The sequence below is a fragment of the Drosophila erecta genome, unplaced genomic scaffold (assembly GCF_003286155.1).
Source record: "Drosophila erecta strain 14021-0224.00,06,07 unplaced genomic scaffold, DereRS2 tig00000000-arrow-pilon, whole genome shotgun sequence".
In the NCBI taxonomy this organism is placed as follows: Eukaryota; Metazoa; Arthropoda; class Insecta; order Diptera; family Drosophilidae; genus Drosophila; species Drosophila erecta.
In genome coordinates, this window is record NW_020825194.1 from 16,357,104 (window position 1) to 16,368,565 (window position 11,462).

Sequence of the window (11,462 nt, forward strand, 5' to 3'; positions counted from 1 at the left end):
TTCACACGCATTGTATTGATTTCCTTGAAATGCTACCTAAACTGCCCGTCCAGCACACATCGCATTTATGATCTGCTATCCATTCAGCTTGACGGTCGGACGATTTCATAAAGATTTTCATAGAGCTATAGTAGTGTATACATAGATAGATTTGATTTAACAATTCGCATTCTTGCAGTGGTCTATACAATTGTGGGGGTGTACGTAGAGAGATAATGTTCTCGCAGTGTGGCTTTAGATTTTTATTAAAATATAAATCTCTTCCCTTTCAGAAGTGTACATAAATATAGATGCATTATGTATTATGTATGTATAAATGTAGTCTATGAGCGTAATACAAATATCCGAAAACGAAAACAAAAACTAATCCCGTTTCCGCTTTCTGCTTTGTATTAGTTAGTATTATGTAATATGGTGGTTTTGTTTGTTGTAGGTTGTTTCTGCTTTGTTGTCTTGTCTTGTCGTATATCGTATATTTTATATATTGTATATAGTTTTTCAATCGAACGGGAAGAAGGCAACCCGATGTGCCAGCCAGTCAACGCTTGCTTCTTTTGTTTGTTGGTTCTATAATTATTATTACATATTACAGTTAATTCATAATTAAAGTTAAACAAATACTTATACTCTATTGTGTAATGTATGAAACATTTTAGCTGTATTTTGTTTTGTTTTGTAAGTATTTTTGTTTGATTTCTTCTTTTCTTTCCTATCTCTCCGACTTCCTGTGCTACTGACGCATTAAACAATTACCTCGCATAATGTATGGGACTACATTAGAAAAACAAATTAGTTTCGACACACAGGCAACGTGAGCATTGCATAGCATTTAGTTTGGCAAATGTTGTTTGCCACGTTCCCTGCAATGTTGTCTTGTGGTTTTACGCGGGTTGAAGGGTTGTTTGGTGGGCGGTTGGTTGGTTGTTTGGTTGGTTTGTCGGCTTAATGAGCGTGTGGCTATGAAAAATTAGCCACTTGCTGAAAAATTACATGTGTGTGTCTCTACGCCTAACTATTTGTGTTTGGTTTTTGTAGTGTTTTTTGTTTTTGTTTGTTTTTCTTTGTTGTGGCTTGCTTTGTATGGTATAAATGATGCTTTTTAACTCTCGATGCTGCTGCTGCATATGACGCTCTCTTTTCTGTTGCTGTTGTTGGAATGGTGCTACACATCAAGTGTGTAAAGGTGTGTAAAGGTAGCTGATGTTGATATTAGTGCTCCCAGCCAGCCAGTCTCTTCATTTACTTTTTTCCTTATTTCTTTCATACAGATATATACAACGGCGTATATATGCGGTTACCCAGATGGTGTTGTTGTAGAGATGTGTGTTGCTTCTTTTAGTAATGCTGCAATGAAATGAACTTTGATTAACTGGCACCAGAGCGTGTATGGTTTCAAACTCACCATAACAAACTAAACTAGGTAAAATTCAAATAGTTTGCAGTTATCTGGAGAATGCGAGATACCCAATGCCCACGCCCCCTGCCACCTTTTTAGTAGGGCTGGTGCCGCTGCTGGCGTCCACCGCCTCCGCGCTGCTTGCCACCGTTAAAACCGCCGCCGCCGCCTGTTTTGGAAACGTTTGGAAAGTGTGCAAGGCATTAGTCGGTTAAATCGAATCGAGTATCGGTTTATATCAGGCAAAAAGAAAGACATGCTCAACATCTGCGGAAAGGGAAGGAAGGGGTTTATCTATAGAGTTCATTAACTACGCCAAACGACTTCGGTTTTCTTTTTTTGGAAATTTTGACCAATTCTAGTGGGGGGGGGGGGCGCACACAGCATAGCAAAATAAAGTAAAACATAAGTCATGAAAAGCCAATGTAGGAAGGATAACCAAAAACGATGAAACTGCTTTACAAACATAAAAAAATCATTTCAAATGAACTACACTATGTAGTATTATAGGAGGGATGAGGGCCCAACAATTCGTTGGTTACAGATAGTTTTCGCTAGGCGCTTCTTAGTGTTAATACCTTTGGGGCCGCCGCCGCCGCGGGGTCCACCGCGACCACCGCCCATATTGCCACCACCGCCTCCGCCGTAGCCGTTACCCTCAAAGCCGCCGCCGTAACCGTATCCGTCTTTTGGTTGCAATGGCATTTCGTGGTGCAATCAATCACACACAAAGGTGTCGTTGTTTGCGCAGATTGGGTCGTACAGAAAATTGATGAAAACACAAACAAAGCTTATCTTATAAAATGGTGTAAAACGACACGAACAAAAATAAGATGGGTCTCAATGGTACTGCCAACTACTTTAGCCTAAATTATTGCCAAGACACGTGACCCAAGTAGTCACGACTTGATTCTAATTCCATTTTGATTCGATTCTTCACATTTACTAACAAGTTTTCAGTATGAGTTCAAAAATGTTTAGTAGCCTCATTTGGCACAATTTACTAGGAGAAATGCCACTTTTAGTGGCTAGTTGGCAGGACTTTCGGTGGAGTGGAACTTTACTTGGATCGGGGGATTGTATTCTTTTACTTTTTCGCTTGGTCAAAATTTGTAGTGTTCAGTTTTGGAGAACGCCGACGAGCCGAGGGGAGACAATTCAAATGGCACATACCGAGCGAGCTGGAAAGGAATCACCTGCTCCGGATCCGGAGGAGAGTGTGGTTGGTGTGGTTGGGTGAGATCAGGGGTGGGTTGTGGACGGAAACTGAAATACACACAAAATTGTTGTCTGGTTTTTGTTTTTTTTTTTTCGTTTTTCTTTTATTTGCTCATTTCTTGTTTGTGGATTTTGATTATAAGAATGATGGTTAAAATGTTGCTCTAACATTTGGTTGTTGATTGTTGTAGCTGTTGGTTGCTGGTACACAATAAAAATTTAAAAAAACAATTTTCGCTCGCTTTCCTCTTGCAAATGGCGAGAAAACTGGCGCAAGGCGGCGCTCACACATACATGCGGTTCGATTGGATTGGTTGTTATTTCGCTTGGTTATATATAATTATATAATATAACTCTGGTTGTTGTCTCAGATTTTGGTTAGTTGTCGACCGGACGCGACTCGACTTATTAACATGTTTCACAATGTATTGCAATGGATTTCTCAATTCAATTCATTCGATTTCTCATTTCTTTACAGCACTCGTTATGCATTTATGTTTTTTTAATTTTTACCTCATTTTCCACACAACAATTTCAGCATTTCAATTTCAAATTAATTACTTTGTAAATGTTTGATTGAATATATTCGGTAAATAATTTTGTAAGGTTTTGCCAAAAAAATTTGTGAATTCATTTGCTGCTCTTGTGTGTGTGTATTTTGAATGTCTCACCTCAGCAAAAAGTAATAAAATTATCATTTTTTCGTGAATTTTCTTTTATAGCATTCCCTTTAAAGGATCTTCGGGAATTACAAGGGTCTGGGGGAAGGGGAAGGATGAGGATGCGGAGTCTGTCGCGAATATATTGTTATATTTTTGCGTGTCATAGAAAACGTTTTGCGAAAAACAAAAACAAATGCAAATAGTCAACAAATTTTACTTTATACTCGAGTTAATATAATGATTATAATAATTACTCTTCGTGTTCATTGTTGTTGTTGTTGTAGCTGTTGTTAAAAACAAGAAAACTGGATTTGTAGCTTAAGAATTGTCTCAGAATCGGCTTGACAATATATTAATTCGTTCATTACTTTAGTGGTTCCATTATATTATCATTTCATCTTTCTTCTTTTCTTTTTTTTTTTTACGAGTTTTTCAATGCATTTTTACTAAGAACAAATATTAATTACGCTAAGTTACTTGTAAATATATACGTTTTAAATGTAATAGAAAAAGAAAGATTTAAGTAAAAAATGAAAAACGTTACAGTTAAGTGAAAAGTTAACACTGTTGGTGCGGTTTTGCTTTGCGGATCGCTCGATTGCTCGATCTCTGGTCGCGTGGTTGCCTGATAGCCTGATTGCTTGATTACTTGATTGCTTGCTTGGTTTTGGATGTCGGTGGATAGTAGATGGATAGTGGCTCTACTGGTGTGGTTCTCACCAAAGACCCTCGGTCACCGGTGGTATCGGTTACCGGGTCGGTCGGGCAATCGGTTAACCGCTTGCGAGAAGCTTGGACAAGACAAAGGCGCGCAGCTTGCGATCGTTTTTGGATATTCGCTTTTGGGTGGTTGGTGGCTGTGTTTTGAGTTGAACTCTCATTGGGGTTTTTCTTTACTTATGTTTTGGGTTCGTTTAGTTTGCTTTTTTTTTCGTTTTTGTGAGGCGAAACATCGGAAAATTCGGTATTACAATCATATAATCGTATATAAATATGTTCAAAAATCATAATTACGAAAGTAATATTACATAATTAACGGATACAAATGCGGGGAGTGGTAACCGAAACACCCGTTCTGGTAACTTGGCATTTATTCATCAGATCTAACTCGGTGTTTAAGCTACAGCTCCCCGCACTTTTCTGTGGTCTGGTTGTTAGTTTTAGAATTTCAAGTTGTAGAGTAACGGAATAGGAAATTATAAAGACTAAGAATATATTGTTATTAGGGTTTTAATATAAAGTGGGGGCACAAAATTATTGCTATATAATTGTATGGTAAGTATATGTAAAGGTATACAAAAATTTTGTTTATATCAAAAAATTTTGTTTACACATTTAAACATCATAATAATCGGTATAATAATTAATAAAAATATAGCATAAAATGTATAAAAACTTTTTCTTGCTTGGATAACTTTAATATAAATGTCAATTAATTTTTTTTCTTATCTTGCTTAGATTTTTTTGTTTAGTTTTCTTTGTATACAGACAACTTGCTAAAAACATTGAGAAACATGCAATTTTTTGTAAAATAATTTACTCAAAGTTCATGAATAAAGATGTATGTAAATGTACAAATGTATATATAATTGGTATACAGTCAAATTGTCGACGCACATAGACAACATTTGCATCATTAGCAATATTTCATTTCAGGATCTGCTCAATTTCAAATTCAAAGTTATACGAATTATACGAGGTATTTATATATACATTTGCGAATAGCAATGCTTGTGTATGTGTGATTTGTTAGTGTTGCTCGACTTAACATTTAAAAACCATAAGAAAAAATTATATATGTATATATGCTTGAATTAAAATTACTAAAATTGACGAAGTGTGTTTTTATTATTCGTTTTTTGTTGGAAAAGTTGCATTTTGTACTGCTACAATAAAGATGTTGTTGATGTCGCTATTGCCAGTTGTTATTACTTGTCGTTGTTCAGTAAGTTAGTTAGTTGTTTGTAGTTCTTTATCCTTTATCCTGGAATCAACGTATGAGCATGCTGAATGCCGCAATGCGCTCGCGGTGCAACTAAAACAAGCCTCAAAAATGGATTGTTTCGACATTACGTTACGTTTTGGTCAAGAAAGTGCAGCGGAAATGCAAGTAAAGCAAATAAAAGAACGATCTAACGAATGAGGCCGGGGGTGCTGCAGTGGTTCCACCGGAATGATAATATCCCGGATCCTCTGCGCTGACTTTTTGGACCCCGACCTTCAGATCTGAAGAGCTTCGGTTGTTGTGCTCTTTTCGTATTGTAGTTGTTTTTTACAAGGATTTGCCTTAAAATAATACTATCAAAAATAGTACCATAGTTAAATGTTACGTTTTATGTATAAATATATAACATTTGTATATATTTTATATAAATATATATGGTAGGTATATTGACGTATGGAGCATACGAAAACATATGCATTGCAAAGAACGTGAATATTATCCCGTTGCCGGAATAATAATATGTATCTAAAAATATATTTATATGCTATATATAAGGTATATATATTTAAATAGACATTGAATCAAAGCTTTGATTACGCATTTCGTGTGTTTTGTTTTGTGTTTGTTTGTTGTCGTTTCTGTTCTGGTTGGTTGTTGTTTAGTGTTTTGTTTAACAAAACAAAAAGGTGAACATATTTAAATAACTATTTTATGGGAGTGCTGGGGGAAAAGTGGGTCGTTGTGGGTGTGTGTGTTGTGTGGTGTGGGTGTTTGTGTGTTTCAACAGATTTTGGTTTCAGTTGGTTCAAACAATAACAGTTTAGTTAACAATTAAAAAAGGCACAAGTTGCAATTGCGCAAAAGGCCAAAAACACTGGCATTTCACACAGTTTCACATAATTGGCACATGCTCCTCTTGTGTTTCATGTTTCTTTGTTTGTTGTTATGTCTGGGGTTGCTGTTCTTCTGGTTGTTTGTTTGCTGCCCTTGCGTTTGAGGTATTTGTCATCTTTGGAAAGTCTGTTGAAGGCAACCAGGTTGTTGTTCATGTGGTTGTTGTTGTTTGATTGGTCCGGTCTGGTGGTCGCATATAAATGGCAGGATAGTAGCATTATATATGCCTCGACTTGAACGTCACGTCTACTTTTCTCATCGCTCCTTCTCACTCTTTTAACAACACATCTTTTTTTACACACGCTTCGTCAGTTTTATGTTTAAATGCTACTCAACTAATAATTGGTAATTAAATGTTTCGTTTAAATGAATTCTCGTTTAAAAGGTACGCTTTAAAATTTAAACATCAAATATATGCCTTTAAAATTATACGTAGGTTTATATATAATAAGATAGATATAAATGTGTATATAAAAATTGCGATTTTGCTTGTTATATTAAATGATGAAAATTCTCTGTCAAAATACACATTTTTTTTTTTTTTTTTTTAATATAAAATGAACTATTAAAATTTATATGTTAGCATTAAAGAAATGTTTCTTGTTTTCTCTTTCAAATCTACAATTTTTAAAAGTTTTCTTGTTTTTAGCGACGTTGCTTTCGTAGTTGTTGTTCTTGTTCATCTTGTTGTTGTTTTTGATGTTGTTGTTCTTTGACATCATATACCACATGATTAATATGCAAATATGCATAAAGATAATGCATGCGGTATATAAGCATATATAAATATATATGTTACTATATATCGAAATGCACCTAAACTTTTTTGTTTTTGTTTTTCTCTCAGTTTTGTTTGAATGGGAAACACAACAACGTGGAAATTTGGATCAGATCAGGTCTATGGCAAAAATTAGAAGGTTTATATGTTCTGCGGTTGTTGTTGCTTGCTTTGTTTGCTTGATTATTTCTTTCTGATTTTTTTTGCTGCCAGATTTATACGGCTGAGCGCTACTTAGAACTGCTGATAGTTGTTGCTATTGTTCTTGTTTTGATGGTAATTACTCGACGTGTTGTTATTGTAATAATTGCTTTGAGCACTACTTTGTTGTTTGTTGTATTTACCATAACCGTAGTCATATCCATTATAGTAGCCGCCGGCATAGTAGTCGCCATAACCACCGGCACCATATCCGCCGTAGCCGCCGCCATAGCCGCCGTAGGATCCCTGTCCGTCCCATTGGTTGTTGTAGCCTAGAGTATGTAGTGATGGGTAGTTTAGAGGCGATATCCATTAGGAGCGCGAAGAACTGATGTACTAACCTCCACGTCCTCCGTAGCCACCGCGTCCGCCGCGCATACCGCCGCGTGGGCCTCCACGCATACCGCCCATTATCTGGTTCTCTGGCTTGGGCGTTGCACGCTTAACATCGACCTCCTTGCCGGCGATCTTCTGCTTGGGCGTCTTCAGCAGATCCGTCACCACCTGCTCCGAATCGAAGGTGATGAAGCAGAATCCCTTGCGCTGTGACTTTTGCTTGTCGAATGGCATCTCGACCTCGACGATCTTTAAACAAGAACAGTTTAGGTGAGTCGTCAACACATATTAATGATAGAACGCTTCAGGGATACTCACGTTGCCAAACTGTCCAAAGTAGGTTTTAATCTCCTCATCGCTGATCTCTGTGGTGAGGCCACCGACAAAGATCTTGCCGTGCCTGGCCTTGGCTTTCTTGGGATCGACCTTCTTGCTGTTGATTATGTGCTCATCGGCGGCGCTGACCTTGTCAATGGCCTCGGTGTTTGTGAACACGATGAAGGCGAATCCTCGGGAGCGACCGGTCTGGGGATCTGTCTTGACATTGATACTCTCGATCTCGCCATATTTGCCGAAGTGATCGCGCAGTTCCTCTGGGGAAATAGGAAATGACTTGTTAACATCTGTTCACTTAGTTATAGTTTTATACTTACTCTCAGTCGTTTCCCAGCTCAGACCACCGACAAACAGTTTTCTGTGAACGTTTAAAGATCAATTGGTTAGTTTGATATTATCTTAAAACATTTCTAGGTCGTTTGAGGGAATATTTGGGGCGGGAAAAAAGGTATATAACTGGGTAAATCAGGCACGAAAATAGGTTGTGTTTGATGCGCGAGGCAAATACTTTCTTGATTTACTTTAAATTTTTCATCTCTTACTGATTTTCGTATTGGCTGCAAAAGAATTGATGACAGAGCAAGAATACAAAACGAATAAAAAAAACTCACCAAATTTGAAGTGAAAAATTGCTTTAGTTACTGTATTGCAATCAAAGAATTGATCGGATAGTGTCAAAAAACTTGCAAACTCGGAATGAGCGAAAGAGTTCGAGGAGCGAGCGAGCGATCGATCGAGAGACACAAAACGAGCGAAAGATATAGATATATAGTATATATAAGATATGCAAGAGTGAATTATTAAGATTTTGTTTTGGGTATACTTAAGAGTCTTTGTTTGTACAAATAACAATTAACAATTAGTCTTTATTCAATAGGATGATAAAAATAATGCAAAGGTTTTTATGCTGGATTGTGGTTAGTTTTACTTGCTTTATTTGGCTGTTTATTTTATTTTCTATTTTTTTTTATATAAAAAGGAATGTTGAAAAAATATGCATAGACACTTATAGTTTACTGTGATGTACGTTACTCTCATAGATCTGGACTTTTTGGAAAGATATCTCAGCGTTCTCGGCGATTCCCGGCAAATTTGGAACAGTCTTGTCACACGGCGGCGGAATTTCGATTGCAATTTAGTGATTGTGCGTCATTTTTGTGGCAATTCGTTACGTTACATTCGTTCTTTGTGTTTCTTTCTTCGGGCGATATATAATATATAGTTTTCTGAGCTTCATAAAAACAAACGAAAAAACTGCGAGTCTCTTTTTCACTCGGTCTCTCTCTGTCTCCCATTACTTTGGTTGGTACTTTTTTTTTTTGTCTTTCTTTTTTCAGGTAATTTACAAGTTATACGTTAAGAGATACAATATAATATATATTCGTATACAGTTTACATATGGATCCAATTTTAAATCGAGATAATTTGTTGATAATTTTGTGTGTCGATAGTTCTATATATTGGCTGACTGACTGATTGATTGTTTTAGTTTTGGATAGATAAATACCATCAGCATCAGTATCGGCGGAGCGGAGACTTTTGGAGACTGGAGTGTGGAGAAGGTTGCATATCCTCCAAGTATAAGTCCGCCGAATCCGAATCCGTAACCGTTTGCCGGGGGCAGGAATACGAATCCAAATCCAAATCCGAATCCATATCCGTATCCGACTTGAGCATAGCTTAAAACCCTGACCCGGGGCATTTCACTTCTCTCAAAACCTGTCGGAGAGGAACAAGGTTAGTTCGCTCACAAGACAACAGGATAAGCTATGATTTTGGATTTAATTTCTCCATTGCGTCCTTTTACGGGGAATTCTCTGCATCTTCTTCGTCAGCGCTGGTTTCGTGTTATCGTTTTAATGTACAGCATCGTGTGACTTAAGATTAAACTTAGATATAAAATGATCATAAAGGATGGGCAAATGAAGTGTACACTAGACCTAAAACCAAAACGAAGGGGAGCAAAAAATAGGTGGGCAATTCTACTTGGTCATCATCAGCTCAATGCTTTAATCCATAAAAATTATTATTCATTTACAAGTTACATTAAATTTTAGTTCAATTCATATTTTGGCGCCTTGGCAACTCTAAACGACGCCGGCTTTCGCTCTCTGACAGTAAGAGAGCGCAAAAGAGATGGCGAGCGGGAGCTGGAGCGAACGAAGCCGGCAAGCAAAAGAGAATAAGTGAAAACTGCAAAACACACACGCACATACAGAACAGCAGGCGTTAGGTTGGTATGTATGCCTGTATGCAGCCGCCATTTTGGGTACAAAACTGGAAGAGCACTAAATAACAACGAATAGCCGAACCAAAGAGTAATGCGAATTAAAAAGAATACACTGACAAATACAAACATAACTTTTTGCAACGTCTTTTTTTCGCCACATTTTTTCAAGTGAAAGGTAACCGTATGTTTTTGTGTTCGTATGCGTCATAGTGTGTGAGTGGGGCAACGTGGGTAACAAACATAACCTCACAAAGGGGAGAAAATGTGCTCCAAACTGAAGAAACTCTGGTTTTCATTGAGGAAACTGTGAGTGTGTGTGGAGGGGGAAAACGTTGAAAATTTTCCATGGCTCACAAGACTGTGATGATGCATTTTGCCCCGAAGATTCTATTAATATTACTGAAGTACAGTCGCACCGACACCTCACACACACACACAAACACAACGACGCACGAGCGCAAGCGAGAGAGAACACAAAAGGGGTCAGACTTCCCCCGCAGAACCCCGAAAAACCTCATAAAACTCGACCAACGACGTTAGCTTCGCATTTACGTAACAGAGTAGGCAATATACATTATATAGAAGCAGAAAATCTTTGGGGCACATGATCATCGGCTGCCCGTTGCAAAAGAGAAAGAGAACAAAAAAAAAAACGTATCCGCTGGATAATGGACATACCTGTCGTCGTCCCGCTGGCCGGATGCGCCCGATTGGTTGTCCGAACTGCCGTTGGTCGAGCCGGCGGCGCCCGCATCACCATTTTCAGATCCCGGACCGTCGGCAGTCACGTCCTTGGTGAAATCCTCGCCGTTCATCTCCGTATCCACTTGCTTGTTCTCGGCCATTTTGTGTGTTTTTGTTTGTTCCACTAATTTCGGGGGCTAAGCAGCACGATTTTTGTTTTTTTTTTTTACGCAAAGCCGGAGATTTTTATACACACTCGCCAAAAAGTCGCGCGTACGAATGAAATGACGACCGGAAAATGACAAATGCAAGCGACAGCGTGTGTATATGGGTGCGGCGTTGCCACCTTGATGACATGCCAGTCGAGCCGATTTGGTATTATTTTGCTAACTACTTGTATTGTATTTGCCTGCTCTACCTGACGAACGTAAGCTTGACAGTAGAAAGGTATTATGTTGGGGTTTTTCAGTACTATACCACCCCAAATCAGACATTAAAAGGAGTTTTTTCGGCGCGTGACCTGCCTGTCTGCAGTATGGCAACCCTGATTTATGCAATGTACACACACCTATAAAATGGAAAATGATGAAATACTGAAAAGTTACCAAAAATATATTAGGGCCCAGTTTACACAATAAATAAGATATGTGTAAGCACGTTTTATTTTATTGTACAACTGTATTAATATATAATATATATATAATTATAATATAACAATAATATAATATATATATATATTGAGTTTTTTAATGATTAAATTAAATTAAAACAACAGTATTAAA

At 37.6% G+C, this 11,462-nt stretch overlaps 1 protein-coding gene across 2 annotated transcripts; it reads right to left on the reverse strand.

The window, feature by feature from the left end:
- Nucleotides 1–227: 227 nt before the first annotated feature.
- Nucleotides 228–11,059, reverse strand: LOC6553615 (RNA-binding protein squid). 2 transcript variants are annotated; one of them, XM_001980208.3, is made up of 8 exons: nt 10,675–11,059; nt 8,084–8,124; nt 7,749–8,023; nt 7,436–7,679; nt 7,238–7,366; nt 1,975–2,082; nt 1,403–1,565; nt 228–1,344 (listed from the first exon to the last, which is right to left on the reverse strand). In XM_001980208.3, exons 1-7 carry the CDS (start codon nt 10,839–10,841, stop codon nt 1,492–1,494), a joined length of 1,038 nt encoding a protein of 345 aa, XP_001980244.1. In that variant the 5' UTR covers nt 10,842–11,059; the 3' UTR covers nt 228–1,344; nt 1,403–1,491. The 2 variants fall into 2 exon arrangements, with proteins under 2 accessions (XP_001980244.1, XP_015009853.1); XM_015154367.2 differs by lacking the exon at nt 1,975–2,082 and having other exon boundaries at nt 10,675–11,057.
- Nucleotides 11,060–11,462: the final 403 nt, after the last annotated feature.